The sequence below is a fragment of the Anser brachyrhynchus genome (genome assembly GCF_964034855.1).
Source record: "Anser brachyrhynchus genome assembly, chromosome: Z".
NCBI lineage: Eukaryota > Metazoa > Chordata > Aves > Anseriformes > Anatidae > Anser > Anser brachyrhynchus.
In genome coordinates, this window is record NC_137697.1 from 25,680,999 (window position 1) to 25,701,377 (window position 20,379).

Here is a 20,379-nt window from a genome sequence, read left to right on the forward strand (position 1 = left end):
TGCTAAAATAATCATCATTACATGATGGAAATGTAAGATATATTGTTCTCAGTAATCCTTCTTAAAAATAAAGGAATGAATACTTTGCATAGCCCTTGTCTGTAAGCACTTGACTTGCTTTCTTTTTCTCTGGGACTTGTACTGTGACCTCATCTAAGGCAAGTTAAATAATGGATGATTCTTTGCTTACAAGCAGTATTAGAAGGGAACTTCACTATTTTAGTTTAGCATCTGAGTCTTAATCTTTTTGTATTTTCTGCTAGCAATGTTTCCGTGTCTCTATTGTGCTGTATTTCCAGCACATCTGAAAACTCTGCAAGCACTACTATAGCTGAAGAATTACCTTATACAGAGGACCTAAGAAGGCTGTGTTGTTAGACCAAAAAGTTAACATCTCAAGTCTTTCTTTTTTGCTTTTTATTTCTTGTTTGTTTTTAAGATAGCAATATTTGACAGCTATCTTAATTCTGCTAAATAAATCTTAACTTGGAAAGGAATTGGAGTTCTTCAGATACTGCTCATTACTGTTTAATTTTGTATGTGTGCTACAATTGCCACCTTCTTCCTGTGCTGCTGTATGCCATATCTTATAAACCCTAACAATTTTGGGGTGGTAATGTGTAAAATACTATGGTGTTTAAAAAAACTGTCTTCAGTGAAAAATCAACATTTTGTAATTGTGTTTTAGTGAAGCATTTTCATCTACCTTTACTTCTTACACTGTCGCATTCCTCACTGCATCTTCTCAAAAGAAGCTGTCAAAAGGACTGATCCTACATTTACCTTTCTTGGTTTCCCTTTCATAATTAAAAGGGAGAAATGTTTTCCACTTGTTAGATCATCTGTCTGAGAGGAAGTCTGAGTTCTTTCTCCTTTACTAGATTTTGTAGTTAGCCATTTTTTTAAACCCATGGTTCATTGAACATGGATTTGGACTATATCTACAACAGGAATTCAGTATGCTGTTTGTAAGGTCAAACTATTAAAAAGATTAGTCCTAAATATAATGAATATAGTGGAAATGTAACAAACGCTTGAGAATAGAGTTAAATCAGGAATGTGCAATGCTGAAAAACATTGTTTTAATCGCTACTGCTTTTTTGTTGGTTTAAGGAAAAAGTTAATTTCACTGAGAGCAAATTTGGGCCGTGTCTGTGCTAAAATTTGAAATTGATTGCATTTGAAATGTAGAAAAAATCCAGCAACCAGTTCTAACATTTTTTATTTTGTAATACAACTTGTAGATGCTGCTGTTTCCATCTGAGATTAGTCAAACAGCTGGACTCTGTTTAGATTAAAATAAAATTTTCAAAAGGATAGTAGGTCTGATTTTTTTATGCTATGTGTTTTATAAGTCAAAGACATCTTAAAAATTATACTTTTTAGTAGTGTTGTCTATGACTTACAACTTCCTGTTACAAGAGTAATAATCATTACTGTTGTTGGCTTTGCTTTTCAAGGTACCCGGAGAATGGCATAGTAGAAATGGACACCAGTAATCTTCGACCCCGAGCAAGAACCATTCTGAAGTGGAGTGAACTAAAAGTGGGTGATGTGGTGATGGTTAACTACAATGTTGAAACTCCAGAAGAGAGAGGATTTTGGTTTGATGCAGAAATTACCTCTTTGAGAGAAATCTCAAGGACTAACAAAGAGGTTCATGCTAAAATTCTGCTGGGGTAAGAATTGTTTGACCAACTCAAAATCTTTACATTTCATATAAAGTATCTTTCTGTCTGCCAGTCATCACCAGATTAAAATTAATGTGATACTTAAATCCCACAGCTGTCTGAATCATGGAATTCCAGTGTATGTTTTTTAAAATGTGCAAACTTAGCTATGAGTTGTAATTTCTATATTTCATAAGATTACTGAAGATAACTACAGGATTTCATGTATTACGAGATTCCACCTGATCAGAATGTTTTTATTTGTATTTATATTTTTTAGCTATTTATACATCTATTTATATATTTTGATTCCACTCAAAGCTGAAGTATCTGTTTTCAGTAACTTTAAAATTTGGGAAATTCTAGGTCTCACTAAATGTTAGTTGTCTCTGACAATCTAAGTAAGTCTGAACTGGCTAATTGAATCTTTAAAGAATAAAATTTTGGTAGCTTATGACAAGTAAAATGTGGATCTGTGGGGGTGGGAATTATATGTATTTTCATGTAGCTGAACTTGTAGAAAGAGTATCTTGAACTTGAAGAAAGAGTATCTTTCTTTTGTTTGGTTTTCCTGTTTGATTTTAAAAACTCATGTATGACTCTTGGGTACGGTGTTTTCTGCAGAAACTTTTATGATATAACTTCCAGTAAGCTGTATGGTTGCTTTCTTAGAGATTAAAAGATGGTCAATCTTTATGTACAGTCTCCTTGAAGAATTCACTGTAACCTTCCTCCTCTCACAAGCTTTCCTCATTCCTTTAATGTTATCCTTTTCTGGCACTAAAGAACTGAAGGCAATTGGATCCAGTCTGCCACCTCCATCCATGCAGAAGATGGAAACATATTCTAAGGAAGGCTTACATGCAAAAACTGATTTTAAAATGAAACTGGAACTGAAGTGAAATTTCCTTTTGCTTATTAAATGATTGGTTTAATCTTGGCATGCCCCAAATTTACTCAGTGAGTAGCGTCATTAGTCTGGGAGTATATTCCTTAAAATGAAGTAGACTACTTAGAGTATTTTCCTTATAAGAAGGGAGAAACATCGTATCTGTAGGAAGATATGATGCAGGATGTGGTTAACTGGAAGAAATGTAGACTTATGATCAGGTGCAATTCAGTATTTTGCTTAAAAATAGTCATATATAGTACTAGGGCAATAAGGCATGGTATGTAATACGAGTAGGTGAAAATTGTTTTGTGGGTGGTTTTTAGTTTTAAAGTAACAGGATTTGTTTTATGGACAATCTCAGTATATTACCATTTCCTTGTGCTAATTAGAGCAGGCATATAGAATCATAGAATATCCTGAGTTGGAAGGGACCCATAAGGATCATCAAGTCCAACTCCTGGAACCACACAGGTCTACCCAAAAATTCAGACCATATGATTAAGAGCACAGTCCGAAGGCTTCTTAAACTCCAGCAGGCTTGGTGCTGTGACTACGTCCCTGGAGAGGATGTTTTGATATGTTTTGAGACAAAGTGGGGAAAAAATGTAAAGCAAGAAGAAATTGAATTATTAATCATTAACTTAGCAAGGGAGAAGAGATTTAAGAGGACAGAATAGAGGGATTAATGTTTTGCAATACATTTAATAGTTGTATGACATTTGGTGAATCACAGAGATGGACTTCATGGCCTTCTATAATCAGAACTATCCAGTTATCAGTTTACATTAAGTTCAGATGTCTATCGATAGTTATTTAAAACTGTTGTCTGTAGGTAGGGGTTCTTTCAGAATTTTTCCAGTTTAGTAAAGTAAGATTTGTTGGCAAAACAGAGTACCCATTTCGAGTGATGGCTATATCAAGTGATGGCTAAAATTCTGCTTGTGGTGGTTGGATCTCTACAGGATAGCTTTTTTTTGTCCAGTCTGAATAAGCTGATAGTTATGCTTCAAATTTGAAGATAGTAACAGAGCAAGTACTGTGGGTGTTCCCTGTAGTACTGACCTCTCACTGCCCTCCGGATAGAGGTTGGGGGGGGGAAGTCACAGTTAATAAATACTGTAGGTGGTGAATTTAAGTCCATTTTCCAAATGGAACCTTATTTCAGTGAATTTTCTTCCCAGATAAGAACTTAAGTTTCTTTTACAAGTTGATAGTCTGTATATGCAGCCAGTCAACTAGTTTGCAGAAGGTAAGGTTATCTGAGCCCTATAATTTCTCTAACCTATCATTTCTGTAACATATCAAGGAATAATACTTGGTAAATAATACTGTTATGTGTTACCTAAACCATTCCTATCAGTTAACGGTAAATCCTTTCATTTAAAAGTACAAGATAAATGTGCTAGGATTGATAAACTTGGAAGGAGCATGCTCACTTTACTTTCTCGTTACGTTGGTTTGCAAAATAAAAAGTCAGTCTTACTGTTTTTAATGTTCTTATCCAATGTTGTAATTAGTTGTTCATTAAAATAATTAACTAATGCTAACATAATGATGTACTCTATCATAAATGTTTTATGGATATGTATTAGTGAGTAACTGATTATATGTTAGTGATGAATTATTTGCGCACTACTTAAGAACAACCTTAAGGCAGTAATGGCAGGCAGAGTTCTTAGAGATGATTCAGATACAGTCACAGCCATGTCTCCTCCCTTTCTGGTATTTTGTTAAAAAGGCTCTGTTTGAAACAACCAGTTTTGTAGAAATTAGTTAACATTTGACTTACTGATGTTTTTAATGGCTTCTGAAAAAGATTTCATGGAGCTGTTGGCACTGGGACAGGAAGTATCAAGACTATCTTTGTGGTATTTGTGGTAATGCTTTGGAGAACATAGAACACTTATGGTAGAACATACCGTGAATATTTGTTTTTATTGTATCTGTTGACACGTGTATCTGTTGTGTTACTTTTACTCGTGTCTTAATCACAACCTAAAGGAAGTGTCCGGTACAGTCTGTCATCACTAGTCCATGTTTTGAGAACCAGAAATGGATTAGAGAACATTACCAAAGAGAAGTGAGACTGAAAAAGAGTAAGACATCGTTGTAGAGAAGACTTAACCACACTTCTATCTGTCCTGTACCTGCATTGGAACTGAAATTTAATTTGTAACTGTAGGATGCCTGAGACCTATCCAGTTTGGACTTAATGTCTTAGATAGAAATGCTTGGGAAACTGGTGCTTTGCATACTGCAAATGGGCTTAGGACCATGTGTATTCCATGACTGCTCATATGTGCAGGTCAGAATGGTCTGTGTATGTGGCACCTCCAAATAGATTTTAATTGGATTTGCAGGGTGTACCCTGCTCAGGCAGGGTAATCTCCAGAGGTCCCTTCCAACCTCATCTGTTCTATAGTTTTGTGAAAATCAGCTCTTACTCTTCTGAATTTGGCCCTTGAAGATTGGAATTTAGTAAGAACCTCTCTCTCAATACCAAGAGATATCTTTTTGTTTAAATCATGAGAATGATACAAGAACATAAGAAAAAAAAATGTTCCTTCTGCAGGTTTCATACCTGCAGGTTTTATACCTCTTACCAAGTGAATATTTAATGAATTTGAGGTCCTTACCTGAGTAACCATAATGGAAAGGGTTCTAAAATGTCAATGTTATATATTGATTATCTTTTAGTTCTGTGGGGTTTTCTGCGAGGCCTCCTGCTCCTTAAAAAGAATTGTTTTGTTTTTGAGGTAGACCTCCTTTTTGAATGTTTGGTTTTCTATTTAGTCTTCCATATTGAAAGTTTATTTTCCCCATTTAGAACATCATCTCTGTTTTGTTGTAGGATACATACATTTATCGTTTCTTTGCTTAGACTCCTTTTAGTCATGTCTAGCATGTTTTTGTTCTTGGAATGTAGTATGATGTCTGTAGAAAGATTTTGTTATCTCTACAGATTTTACTCTTTCAGCTGTTTTTTCTAATTTTTGAACACTTTTTTCATTTATACTTAATTCCTGGTTTTGAAGTCATACGTAATCATTTTTCTAGTCTTTGCAGAGATACAGAACTTGAACACATTACAGAGCAGTGAAACAAGCCTTGCACTCTGTTCTGGATGCTTCAAAAACTGTCTTTTATGTACAGCTAGTCCAAAAAAGTTACTGGCAGTTGCAACTTTTTTGACACTCACGAAGTATATTACTGTTATTTCTCTATCCATCTCAGTATGTGTTGTGATAATTAACATGTAGTTGATGTTGTCATACCTCATTAGGTACCTAGTAGTGTAGTTCTGATACTAAATGTTTCTTGCTTAGATTTGGAATTTCAGTCTATAGTTCGTACTTTACTTATGTTTGTATATTGTTGTGGTATAATACTCTACACAAAAAAACTTCCAATTTTGTTTGTTTTAATGTAACATCTTTTGATTGCTGGTGGTTAATCTTGGAAGACATTGTTTTGCTGATATGTGGAATACTAACAAGATTTACTTGAAGCTGTTTTTCCAAATAGCTTTCATGTGGTATCGACGAGTATTCTAAGAATTCTGATTGCTGAAGAACTTGCCTGAAAGTTTCTTGCACAGACAAATGGCATATTTCTTGTAGATGACAAAACTTCTGAAAGGGTGAATTCATATCTCAGTCTTTCCTCTCCTCCTTATGACTTCAGTGCAGCCCTTCATCTCCCAAAGAAGAGACATTTTTTAATTAACACAGCTGTTGGTAGGAGCTTCTCAGTCCTGCTGGTGAAAGGGAGAGGCTTTGGAGGACAAATCCTCCTAAATGAAAGGAGCAGGCAAATTCTGTGAATCAAAACCTGGTTAGCTGCACAGCTGGTGTTGACAGGGATTTGGCTTTTGATACCATGGGTCCCATATTTGGATTCCCATCTGTTCCTAAAAGCCTTTCATCCTCAAGTGGAATAAGAGCATCTATGCCAACAGACTGAATCCTGGTGAGTAGAGCTTTAGGTAATGAGGGAGGCTTATAAACCCCCTTGTTAAGGGGTGGTTTAGTATGTGCATGGAAAGCAGAGGGTACAGGGTGGTGGGAATAAGGAGGATCTTGGGACTGATAAAAGAGGTATACTCATATCAAGTGCATGTATGCAAATATATACAGCCTGGGAAAAAAATCAGGAACAATTAGTTCTGCATCTGTGAGATGATGGGACAACTAATGTGACTGGAGTGAGAAACAGATGGATGCAAGCTTGTCAGGAACAACAAGGAAGATGAGATGGGGTTGCAGTGATGTGAAGTGTAGATATAGGGAACTCTTCAGCAGGATGGCAACAGTGAGTGAGATCTTGTTGGTCAGGATGAGAGAAGTCAAAAAGGATGGCGTGGTGGTAATTCACCCATTCAAGGTGATGAAAAGGACAAAGCCTTCTTTAAAAGTCTCAGAGTAACGAGGCACGAGTGTTCATGGAGGACTTAAATCTTCCTGATACCTGCTGGCAGGACAATACAGTAGAATGCAAGCAGTCAAGAGGATTTCTGGATGATGTCAGGGATAACTTCTTGATACAGGTATAGGATAAAGCCAACAGGGTGATGCACAGTTGGATATGCTGTTTATTGAAAACTACTGGGGATGAGATGCTTAATGGTAGCCTAGGCTATACTGACCATGAAATAGTGGTTATCAAGATACTGATGCAACAGATGAAAGAGTAGCAGACAAGTCCATGGAACCAGATAGGTTGCATCCAGGGATGCAAAGGGAACTGTGGTGTTGTAGTAATGCTGCTCTCTAGTGAGTCTGAAAACTCACTGAGATCAGGGGAGGCTCTTTGTGACTGGAAGAGGACAAAGGTTGTGCCCACCTTCAAAGAATACCAAGATGGAGCTACAGGCCAGTCAACCTCACTTGAATCTATGGGAAAACTCTAGCAAGGCCCTCTTTGAAGTGCTTGCCATTTGAAGATTGTTTGGAGCCAGGATGGATTCCCTCCCCCCCCCCCCCCCCCAAGCAAATCATACGTAATGAGCCTCACTGCCTTCAATGGTAAAACAAGTAGTGCTTGTCCAAGGGGGGAACAACTAATTTACTTTAGTTTTAGCAAGTCTTTCAACTGTGTGTCCCACAATACTCTGTCCAAATTAGGATGATGTAATCTTGTTAGGTGGGCAACTACATGGGATTAAAAAAAAAAGAATAACCAGACTCAGAGTAGTGCTTAATGGTTATACACTACTTGGAAAGGGAGAACTACAGGAGTCTGTTCTGGGACCTGTACTGTACACTGTCTTCAGCAATAGCCTGGCAGAAGCAAGGTTGTGCACTACCATCAAGTTCACAGAAAGCAAATTGGCAGACTGGTGGATGCAATCAAGTCTGCAGGTCAGAGGGACCTGAGCAGGCAGGAGGAATTGGCTACCAATGAGCCTTATGAAGTTTAACAAGGATAAATGCAGAGTCCTCCAAAACTTGGGAAGGCAGAGCCTCTTGCTGGTATGGAGGTTAAAACTGGACTGACTGGGAAGCAGCTTTGCTGCGAAGAATCTGTGGCTGTTGGTAGATAGCAAGGTGAACGTGATGAGCAAGCAGTGAGTCCTTGCTGTAATGAAGGCTAACAATATTCGGGCTATATGAAAAAATTTGGGCTATATGAAAAAAGTGGAATCAGAAGGTTGGCAGATGTATACCCCCCTATTGAGTACTTGTTAGACTGCATTAAGAATACTAGATCCACCACCTCAGACACCTGTGCACACAAAAACAAAAGATAAACTAGAGGAGATCTCTGAGGGGCTCCAAAGGGCTGCTGAGATGATTTGGGAAGCCTAGTGATACATGTCAGGTGGACCAGAGGCAATGGACCTAAATTGCAACAAGGGACAGGGATAAGACAGGGATAAAATTTGTTAAAACATTAGCTACTTAAAAAAAAAAACAACTCAAATAGATGTATTAAAAGTTATAATATCTTGGGTTTGATAATCATTTCATAATTAGAATAAAATAAAAATATATTTTGAATGTGAAGAATGGACTGACTTGAATCATAAGGGTTTTGTTTGTTTTCCCAGACCAAAAAAAAAAATACATCTTCAGTACTTGTAACACTATCCTTTTTCTAATAAACATGCAGACTTGGAAACACAGAGTCTTTTGATTTGCTTTCTAGGAAGTGATTCTTAGGAACGTTTCAAAACTTTACTTTCCCCACTGAGAACAGAAAATTGTTTCAAATAAGAGAGGAAGAATAAACGTCAGAAAAAAAAAAATCATTAAAACATTATGAAAATAAACATTTAAAAGGAATAGTGTTAAAATATATGTATACATTTAAGGGACTCATTAAGGGTAGAAAGGACTCCGTCAGCTGGTCTAGTCCAACTCCCCTGCTGGAGCAGGATCACTGAGAGAGATCAACCTAGGCCTATGTCCAGTTAGGTTTTGAATATCTGGGTAGAGACTTGACAACATGTCTAGGTAATCACTGCTTAAAAAAATAAAATTTAAATAAATGTTCGGAGGGAATTTCATGTGCTTTCATTTGTGCCCGTTACCTCTTGTCCTTCCAGTAGACACTAGTGAGACAAGTCTGGCTCTCTGTTCTTTATGTTCTTCCATTAAGTATTTATATGTATTATTAAGAGTCTTCCGCACACAAGCCTCTGTACTCCAGACTAAATGCTCCCATGTCAAAGATGCTCCGATTCCTTAATTATCTTCATGACTCTTTCCTGGAATTGCTCCAGTAAGCCCGTAACTTTCATATACTGCGGAGCCCTGAACTGGACACAGTACTCAGTATTTGGCATTGCCAGTGCCTTTGTATTTCCCTTGGTTGAACATAATGAAATTCTCTGTCCAGGTCACTCTGAAAGACAGCACACCCAGTTGGTTTGTCGGCCTGGTTTTGTGTTAAAAGAGAACTTGCTGAGAATGCACTAGGTTCCCATGGTTCCCATCATTCAGGTCATTGATGAAGGCACAAGACAGTACTTAACAGCGTACTGGCTTCAGTATCAACCTCTGGGGTAAACCCCTAGTGGCTTGCTTCCAATGGGACTTTCTGCCATTCTCCACAATACTTTGGACCCAGGTAATCAGTCAGTGTTTAATCCTCTGTACTGTGCACTTACCTAACTTACACTTCAGACTTGTCTGTGAGGATGTTGGGGAGGCAACGTCAGCCATACTAAAGTGGAGGTAAACAATATCTGCTCCCCTGTCATCCTCCAAGCAGGTCACCTCATTGCAGAAAAGCACCAGGCTAGTTAAACATGATTTTCCCTTTGAAAGTGCATGCTAACAATTCAAATTCACAATCATCATCTTTTCCTGGATCTGTCAGCGGATCTTCTTTCTTGCTCTTCCTTCCTGAAGATAGGGGTGACATCTGTTCTCTTCCAGTTCGCAGGAATGTGTCTTGGTTATCATGGCCTTTCAAAGATGACCTAGAGTGGCCTTGCAAAGGCAAAAAGTAGCTCCCGCAGTGTTCATGGGTACCTACTAGGTTCCACAAACTAACACATGTCCAGTTTAAGTGTCCTTTGCGGAGGCTAAGTCATCTTTGCTTGAGACATGCCCACTGGTCTCAGGGACCTGGGATTTCTGAAGACTGATCTTTCCAGTAAGTGCTGAGGCAACGAAAGCTTTGAGTACCTTTGCCTTTTGTGTTTTGTGTTTCGTTTTGTCATCAGGGACCCCGTCACATTTAGCTGTGAGTCCGTGTTTTCTTAGTCTTTGTAGAATACTTTCTTGTTGCCCTTCACATTGCTAGCCAGATTCAACATCAAGTGGACCTTGGTCTTCCCAACTCTATCGCTACGCAACTGGACAGCACCTCTACAGTCCCCCTGGGTCAGCTACCCCTGCTTCCACCTCTTACATACTTCCTTTGTATGTGTGAGTTTAGTCAGGAGCAGCTTGCTCATCAGTGCAGGCTTCCTGATGCCTTTGATTTCCTGCATGTGGGGATGAACCTTTTTTGAGCTTGGAGAACAGGATTCTTTAATATCAAGGGCTGTATCTTGTGGGATTTTTCCAAGCAGATCTCTGAAGAGTCTGTGGCATTGCTTTTTACCTTGCTGCCACCTCTAAGGATCTTTAATTCATCCTCTCATCATTGCTGCAGCCATAGCTGCCCCTGACTTTCACATCCCATTTCTTCTGTTTGTAGTCAGGCCTAGCCATCCACGTTTCCTTGATCACCTGTGTCAGGAAGTTGCCACTGCACCTGAGAAATTTTTTTAGGTTTCTTTTGTTCTGCTGTCCTATCAAGGTGCTTACAATTCCCCATGAGAACCAGGTCCTGTGGACGCAATACTTCTAGCATCGCCCATGTAGTTCTGTCTGGTAATCTTGACCCATGAGCTCTTGACTGGCTACTGACCTGTCCCCATTAAAGGGCAGCTTCCCCTCCTTGCCTTCATAGCCTGTTGTTCCTAAAGAGCGTGTATCCATTCATCACAGCACCCCAGTCATGTGAGCTATTCCACCATGCCTCCATCATCCCAGTGAGGTTGTATTCATGTGATAATTACACAGACTTCAGTGATTCACCCTGTTTGTTCCCCGTGCTGTGTGTATTAGTATACAGTCATTTCAGAGAGGCAGCCAGATGTGCAAGTTCCCCAGAAAGGGCACAAGAGCTTTCCCCATAAGGTTGTTCTGGCATTTCCTTCTTTAGATATCTACGCTTATAGTGATTACACTTCAGCCTTGATTGCTGTATTCCTTCTCTTCTGATCATGCCTGACCCTTTGCTTGCCTGTCCCATCCACAGCTTCCTGACTTTGTTGAAGGAATCTCTCAACAGTTTTACCCAGAAGTCTATGAAAATTGTTATATACTCACATAAAAATGAATTATAATGGTATCATCACCAACTCCAAACATTCACATAATGACTAGAAAAGCTATATTGCCATTATGCAATAGCCATAAGGCACTTGAATGGGGCATTTAATATCATGCAGTAATGGAATTGGCCATCATGGCACGGGAATTTGATTTAATTTGTCTAAAGAGCATCATAAAGAATGAAGACACTCCACAATCAGTAACTGCCCTCTAAATACCAAATTAATTAGGAGTTTTTTTCTCTATAGATCCGTGTACTTTCTTTCAGGAATTCTTGGTGAGAAGAGATGCATCCTGTTCTGAGCAGAAACATCTCTGGATGCCAGCTCTTTTTACTTGGTCGTTTCAGGGTGTTCTGTCAGCTAGGTGTTAACATCTGCATGTTTCAACATGGATTTGGTATCTGTGGCCAGCCATTTAGCATTGTGGTAGTGCAAACGACAAACTTAATAGAGTCCCAAAATGGGGAGAGCCTTTCTGCAGTACCATGGAGAGGTCCTCAACGTGGATGCAGGGCTGGCCATGGGTAGGCCTCAGCATGGTGGGTGGGATCCATCGTTTTTCATCTACTGCCTTTTCCTCCATCTGCTCAATGGCACAGGGCAGTCATGCTCCAGAGCTACCCTCATAAACATATTATTAGGATGTCCCAATGTAACTTGCTCTTTTCTTAGAGGTCAGTGCTTTCCCCATTTTCCAGGCGTTAAGTTTTTGCTTGCTTTTCTAATATTCATCTTCTTTACAGTTCCTAGGCTAAGGAAGAAGGATAGTCCCTGCAAACAAAGATCCTCTTTCATAGTCTTGACCAATGACTTACAATATGATGATTTCTAAATGCATGAAACATAATGCTTACTTCTGAGGTTAAAAAAGTAATATGCTGGCTGGCTTGTACGTGTATCCATAATGTGAATCTGTAGGTTTAGCAGTCAGGGCAGAGGGAGAGAGGGGGTGGGGTGGATAGGGATTGTTTTGTTTTGCTTTACTTTGCTTTGTTTTAATGTCTTTAAGGGTTCCTGATAGGTTATGACATTTCTGACAGTACAGTCTTCAATGTATCCTGGAAAATAGTTTTGTTTTTATCTTTGTCTTAGTGCTCTCTCTCTCCCTCTAAGCTTATATTTATATACGGGAATGAAATTTTTGCATAGTTGAAAAGTTGTCTAATGTGTTTGTCATTATAGTGGCTCATGTAATAAAAATAAATAAAATTGAATTAAAAGCACAACTAGTACTGTTCTATTTTGCAACTACATTTGTATGTTCATGATAAACCAAATGGATGTGGAATATTCTAAAACAATCTTGAAAATATTGTCTGTTTTTCAGTTTGCATACAATACGAAATGAAAGAACTTCTTAGCAATTTAGTGCAACCTAGAAGATTTGGTCAAATTATCAATGTAATATGCTATTTTTATGTGGGAGGATTCAATAAGTCACTTTAAAAAGAAGTCTGTTTAAAATCTAATCTCTAGTCATATCTGGTGAGCATTGTAATTGCTTTATTGGTATGTTTTAGCCTTTGTTTAATTGTGTAAACAGTATGTGTTTGCAGTTTAGCCAAAGTTATAATTATGTTTAAATGTAAAGCAAGCAGTAGTAATTTATATCAGATTGTGATATTTTCCATTTAACATCTTTTGAAATATAAATGCTTACACATGTATTTGTTTTAATTTCAGAAACATTTTGGTTGATAGTGACTTAGAATGAACATGTTAAAGTGAATGTCAGAACATGTTTTGATTTTCAAGAGTAGGTTTCTGTAGACATTATTTATCTTAATTGCACTAATTTAATTCTCTAGCCTAATGATTATAACATACTCAGTATTTCTATAATACTGTTTTCTAAACGTTATTCATGAAGTCTGGTCAGGAGCCCATTTTCTCTTTAAAAAGTTTTAAAAGGTTTATCTATTTTAAAATCAATCCCCACTTTCAAAAGTGTACATTGAGTACGGCAGGATACAAGTTCATGCAGCTGACAGATGTGAAAGCACAAAGTGTGGAGAAGCAAGGACATGCTTCTGGTACATGTGGTACACATGAACTTCGGAACATGAGTGTCTCAACTGCTGTCAGAATAAAAGTTTGAACTTGTACTAAATTCTAAATTCTAGCATTGAGAGTGGTAATATTGAAAAGGTTGCTTGCATAGTTCTCAAGAAGTTATTCAACTGTTTGATGGTGCAGGAGAAAATAGAAGGATCCTAGCTGAAAGTTTAGCAAATGCAGGATGGATGCTGGTTGATCATAAACAGAAGGTAAACAAATCGGTGCATATGAAAATACAGATCCTCAAAGTGGTAGTAAATTTGGTCCTGTTTTGATTCCTATATTGATTGCTAAATTAATTCATACATTCACTGATCATAGCTGACATTATGTTCTGTTAGGTTTTGTTCTGATTGTGGCTTTTTCTCTGCTGACCTGGACAATACCCTTTGATGGTTACCACAGAAATTGACAAATGTCTTAGTTGTCAGTGGCAAACATGACTTAGTGTGAGCAATGTTTTTTTTCTTGGAATCATAGAATTGTAGAATGGATTGGGTTGAAAGGGACCTTAAAGATCATCTAGTTCTAACCCCCAGTCTTTAGGAGACCTAAAGATTCACTGTATTAATATAACCCGTGTGTGTATTTTTTTTTCAATAGAGTAATTTTTACAGTTTTGATTCAGGTTAATATTTTGACTCTTAGTGCATGTGGAAATTCTTTTTTTTCCAATTTCAATATGGTAAAACTAGAAAATGCCAGACATAGGTCTAGCAATTGAAACTGAATGTCTCAGACTATAAGATCCAATAGGGTATTCACAATGTGGTAATTGTCTTTTAGCAGGTTTTATTTTCTTGAAAACTGACCTTCGAAATATCCAGTATAATGCCCAGATAACATACTTCTAATCAAGGGTGCTTATGTTTGTCTAGCATGTTTTGCAAACTGAAGGTTTAAACAAAAAGAAAGATGGAAAAACAAACAAACAAACAAAAAGTATGGATATAAGATTCAATTGAAGGTTTCTCTCTGTCTGTGGCTAACTTATCTAAAAGGAAAGCTTGTGTTAGGAATTTTGTTGTATTGCAGGGTTTGGCTGGCTCTGTTTTGGGATTTAATTTCTTTAAATGATTTAGTGTGCTTTCATGAAATACAAATGGAGTCTTTTTTACTATGCTTAAGGTATATTTTAAGTTTTTTTCATCTGATTTTTACTATGGTAAGGTGAAGAAATGTAGAAAGGTGTCTTGTGTGAAAGGTGTAGAAAGGTTTCTCTGTATATTTCACAGAATAATATAACCACAATTTTATTAGATAATCCTCTTTTTCTTTTTTTTTCCTTTTCCTTTTCCTTTTCCTTTTCCTTTTCCTTTTCCTTTTCCTTTTCCTTTTCCTTTTCCTTTTCCTTTTCCTTTTCCTTTTCCTTTTCCTTTTCCTTTTCCTTTTCCTTTTCCTTTTCCTTTTCCTTTTCCTTTTCCTTTTCCTTTTCCTTTTCCTTTTCCCTTTCCCTTTCCCTTTCCCTTTCCCTTTCCCTTTCCCTTTCCCTTTCCCTTTCCCTTTCCCTTTCCCTTTCCCTTTCCCTTTCCCTTTCCCTTTTCCTTTTCCTTTTTTAAGAGAAGTTATGTATGGTCTGATCATTAAAGCTAATATATGCGTAGGTTGACGGAAGAATTAGTCTTTTATGAGCAAATAGCTAAGCTGAGTTTTTCAGCCTTGGTAAGGCAAACCTACTTTTTACTAGCCATCAGTTGTCACAATGGTAGTTGAACTGCCTCTGTAGTTCTGGATATGCAACTGTGGTATTTACTGGAACACAACAGCTTTGTAAATGTATGTGATAGTGTTTGCTTGCTACTTATTTCATTCAGAGCAGAAAATGCAATGTTTTCTCTAGTTTAAATACTAGACTCCTTTCAGAAAAAACTTTGTTAGGGGTTATGTTCTGAGTGCCCTTATCCCAATGAAACGTGCAAGTGACACCCAAAAGGGAAGGACATTTACCATGACCATATATGTGATACAGAAATTATTAATTTTGTCTGTTTTATCAGTTCCATCTAGGTATCAGAGCAGTCAGAAGGATAGCAGTGCTATGAGAGGAAATTACACTTTTACCAATTGTTACCTGCTTACAATTGAATTTTCTTATTTTTTTTCTGAGAGTTCTGTGTTTTCTAGCATTAGATAAAGGACTTGTTTTATTTAACTAGCTATAGAAGAAGTATTGGTGAGCTTCAGCGCTTTGAGGTTGAAATACACGTGATTTTTGGTAATGAAATTGATGATTAAAATCTTTGCTTCTGCATACTTCACAGAAACTTTTTGACATGGTGCCTTTTAGTTTACTAATGTCATTGAACCAAATTATAAATCTCTTCATGTTTGAAGAAAACAGTGACATAATCAATGTAGTTAATAGTTTAACAGTTTAAATCAATGTAGTTTAATAGTTTAAATTGTCATCAGTGGAATTTACTGCCAGTAAATATTCTAGTGAGCTCAGGTTTGGCTTGTTCCCCATAGATATGGATAGCAATAGCACAAGCATCTGTAGATTTGCTTCCACAGCTTTATGGTGTTTTCCCACCTTTCTTCTTGTCTAAAAACTGTACTTAGAGAACTGCATGCAATGTAAAGTTTGTTTGGTTTGGTTTGGTTTGGTTTGGTTTGGTTTGGTTTGGTTTGGTTTGGTTTGGTCTTCCCCGATACTGCTTTCTAAATTCTGGAGAAGATGCTGTAAGAAATGACCTAAATTAAAGTAAAACAGCTCCAAACCATAAGACAATGTAGAGACAGGGGAAAAAAAGTTACAAGTCTTTCCTAGAAGCATTTTTGCTCATAACAGTGATAAGAGTACTACAGGCAAACCCACACAAATACTGAATATGTGCAAGATGTAAAACTTGAGGGAATATAAGCTGTGCAAATAGGCTGAAATTTGTCTGAAATGTACTAGAATTTGAAAATATCTCTTTATATGGGAGAGTCATATTTGTAGCAGCTACGTTTTGTTTTACATTGAACATGTCAATATCATTTCCTGACAAAATTTTAACTGATTTAATACATTATGCTTGAGCTTTTCAGTAGATACACCTGTAGTTGTAGTCTTATTAAAACCCAATGTATGCAGCTTCTGTGACTACTCTGACTTTCCCATACAGATCTGCTTAAAATTTAAGGTTTGCTTGTTTTTCTTTGTATGCATACAGATATTCAAATCCATACACATGGTTTGTTGAATGTAAAAATTCATGTTATTTAGGAGAAATAAGGCATAATTCTATGTTTTAATTTTAAAATGCATGCACTGCTTTTGAGTTATATTAGAAAGAGCTATTAGAGGAATCAAGCTAGATCAGCAGTCAAGCCGTGGTATAGATAAGGAACGTTCTAACATAATAAGGTTTATAGCATTGAAGAGGGTCAGGAGAACTGCTGGTAGCTCTTTTCTGTGTGTGTGTTTGCTTGTTTGTTTGTTTGGTTTGTTTTGTATGTGTGTTTTTTTGATGTTGGTGTTGGTGGTGTTTTTTGTTGTTGATGGTGTGTTTTGTAAATTTTTTGGTTTTTGTTTTTTTCAAAAAATAAGTATCAAGGGAAACCTTGATACTCTGAGAAGGTCCCTGTGTATTTGTTTGTTTGTGTTTTCTGCCAGAGATTATGTATACATTTTTTCCATTGAAAAAGGATCTATGCATCTTTGAATGCATGATGTTTTATGACTGTGAATTTATGTTTATGTTGTAGATAATCCAAAGCGTTTTTGCGTGCTACTGCAGAAGAGAGGTATTTCCACTCTCACTTTACCTGCTGTGCTATACTGGCCCCCAAAGCCCTTCTTAGAGGAGTAGTTATTCTTGGAAGTGCTCTTTTATCTGTTTCAGGGAGGATTTTCTAGACACATATTTCACTTTAAACCAAAACTGGAGATTTTGCCTTAAACAGAACTGCAGATGTGGTGACAGCTGGAGGATTTTAAATGCCATAATCATTCACAGAGTAGAAGTATCTCTAACCTTATGTTCTCGAAGGCATACTTTGCAATGACAGAAGCTGGAGTCCAGCCTTCTAGTGTGAGTGGTTGGACCATACAGTCTCATCCAGACTGAGGTGCAGGGAATTCGCCTTCCTGTGTTCACTGCACTGCATATAAACTTAAATAAGACTGAGAGATATTTCCACAATGTACAGAACTGCTTTAAGCAATGCCCCCTAGTGTGCAAACGAAACTTATCTTAAATACATGATTTTTTGGTGAGGAAAATAAGCCTTTCTCTGTCAGATTGAGGTATTTGCATTGATGTAGCATTTGTATGTTCTGTTGAAATATCCAAAATCTCTCAATTTTGCTAGTGGTTTCTGTTTATGCATATGACTAACAAGAGGGGAATTATTTCCCTCCAAACCCTGGAAGGAATAAAAAGGGTCAAATAAATACAGATGCCAAAGTGAACAACTGTTGGTACATGTAAAAGGCAATCATGGTGAATCAAGACACCATCAAAGTCATCTCAGACTCCAGTCCCATGGAGATCTAAACCACTGCAGATCTCAGGGCCACCAAAAAGGGTTTTGTTGCCTGTGGGTTTTTTCCTGGCTTAGTTTTCTTCTGCCTTAGTTAAGTCAGCATGTGGTAGAGTCCAAGAACTGGAGTCAGCACAAGGGAAGTGGTGGGAGCAGACAATGAAACGGAGGAGAGAGCAGAGCCTTTCCTTTTTTGCTTCTCTTTTCTGAGAACTGTAGTCTTACTGAAGAAGCAGAGGCACACCCTCAAGCAAAATAAATGGGCAAGTCAAGTCCCAGATTTGAGTTACCACAAACTATTAACAGACAAATAGCAACTTTTTATTAAGAGTATTCTAATTTACATTTCCGTTGGCTAGAGCTGCTTGGAACTTTGAATGGCACAAAGGCCTCATGTTTGCTTTGATAGTAAAACTGCTCTTAGGCATCAGTAACAAAGAGGACAAAAACAGTGATGACATTTAAATGGATTTACTTAAACTAGATGCATATTTTTTGTGAGCGTATATGCATGTGCATTTCTTTCCTACATTGCTTTTAGAAGCAGTAAACGTGCTCCCCAATACATTTAGACCTGTGAATCTGGTCTGTGAATATTCGGTAACTAATCCGGGACACCAGTGAGTTAGTCTTGGAGATGATCTGTTATTGCAGTTAGCCTTATTTATAGTGGACCGTAATATGTTGTTTCCCTGCTCGTCTATAGTTTGATGTAGTTTTGTAGCATAGAACTTTTTGTAGGAATATGCCACCTGGATTTCTAAGCAAGAATTTTTAGATCGTCTCTGTGATTATTTCCTACAAATATCCTACCAATAGGGCTTAGAAGAGTTGTTCACCCTATACAGACATATTGTCAGGCTGGTGTACACTCTAATAATTTGAAAGAAACAACATTTTATCTTACTAGTGGTGTTTGCGTTGAAAGTAGTCTCCAGTGTAGCAATGTTTTATCAGTATCTTCGATGTTATTAATTTTCATTATTTCCTTGTAATGATGCAATGCGCTTTAGTTTTGCTTAGCAGCATCTTGCACAACCTAGTTCAAATACTGAATTGTAATCAGTGCAATAGGTGTTTTTTTGTTTGTTTGTTTTTTCATTCATAATAAAGCCTTCAAAAAAAATTGTAATCTTAACTCTTTCCTGACTTGGAAACAGGTTGACTGTGTGCTACTACTTCTCTGTTATGTCCAGCACATCCAACATCTCTGTGTGGGAGAGAAGAAAAATATATATTTCTTGTGTTGCAGAGTGCTCACTGGACATTTTAACTACAAACATCACAGGCTTGGTAAAATGTTAAACTGTATAATCTTCATAATTAAAGCTATGGCATTTGTGGTCTGTATTCTTTTAGTTACTTGTGTAATTTCAGATTTTGAAGAGATCTTTTAGAACCAAAATAGGGATTGCAGCAGTTCAACAGAGTAAATTGTGACAAGGAGAGAAGTTCAACAAACCCAAAAGTTCTTCAGACTTCTTTTTAATAGCTGGGTATCACTCTAAAAGAAATAAAGCTCTCCAGCAAGCAAATTCCTTTCTCTTGTGTCAAATTGCTCAACTGGTAATAACACAATTCAGTGAAGTCAGTGAGACTGTGCTCAGTAATAAATGCTTCCAATATGCATTATACTGGAACTTCACAATCAGTTCTAAATTACGTAGTAAATTGAAAACAGTAGAAGAAGAGGTAGTTGAAGAACGCACTGTATCATCCTGGGGAGGGAGGAAAAGACAGCATTTTAGAAGTGTTGTTTTTTTTTCTAAACTTTTCTATCTAAATGCATTTATATTTGGATTAGAATTTTAGTAAATGCATGTGAGAAAGTGAAAACCTTCGCTTTACACATTATGTTCCCTAATCCATCTCTAGAAGGCTTTTAGCATTAGTCCTATGGAGTCATAGGGTATTTGTTATTTATCACTGAGGTCTAAGGAGTTGAGCTGGTACAGAAATCTGTCATTAACAGGACTAATCTCAGTATCTGAAATTCAATATTGTACATGTGTTTGCAGGATTGAATTTTAGTTTTCCAAGACATTTTAGAAGTCAAAGTAAGGCTTTTAAAGCTTTCTTTTGGTGGTAAGAGTTTTAAACGATCTCCTTTATCATTTTTCTTGCTATATAGGTTCCAAGTAACATCTATTATTGTATCTTGTAAGTCACAAATCTAGTTTATTTCTGGCAGTGTACCCTCACAACAATGTTTAGTATGCTTCATTCAAGAGGATAGGATTTTGTCTGGTCCGCTGTGTTCAGCCAGCAAAATAGTTTGTAGTTTTAGAGGTAGAAGTGCAACGTTATGGGTGGCTGTCAAGGAGAACGTACTTACTTGCAAGCTGTGATGTGGCAGTCAGGTAATCTGAGGGCAATGAGCTAGTCTTTTGTTTATGCAAGTGTAAAGAGCGTATGTTTTAGTTTTGGTAGAGTTAGTACTACACCGAATTTTG

At 37.2% G+C, this 20,379-nt stretch overlaps 1 protein-coding gene across 5 annotated transcripts in view; it reads left to right on the plus strand.

The window, feature by feature from the left end:
- The window catches only part of UHRF2 (ubiquitin like with PHD and ring finger domains 2), an 84,554-nt gene that overhangs the window by 33,716 nt on the left and 30,459 nt on the right, over positions 1-20,379 (plus strand). For all 5 annotated transcript variants that reach the window (XM_080574446.1, XM_080574447.1, XM_080574450.1 and 2 more), the window contains exon 4: positions 1,461-1,679. In XM_080574446.1, coding sequence (XP_080430572.1) covers positions 1,461-1,679 — 219 coding nt within the window. The remainder of the gene's footprint in view (positions 1-1,460; positions 1,680-20,379) is intronic.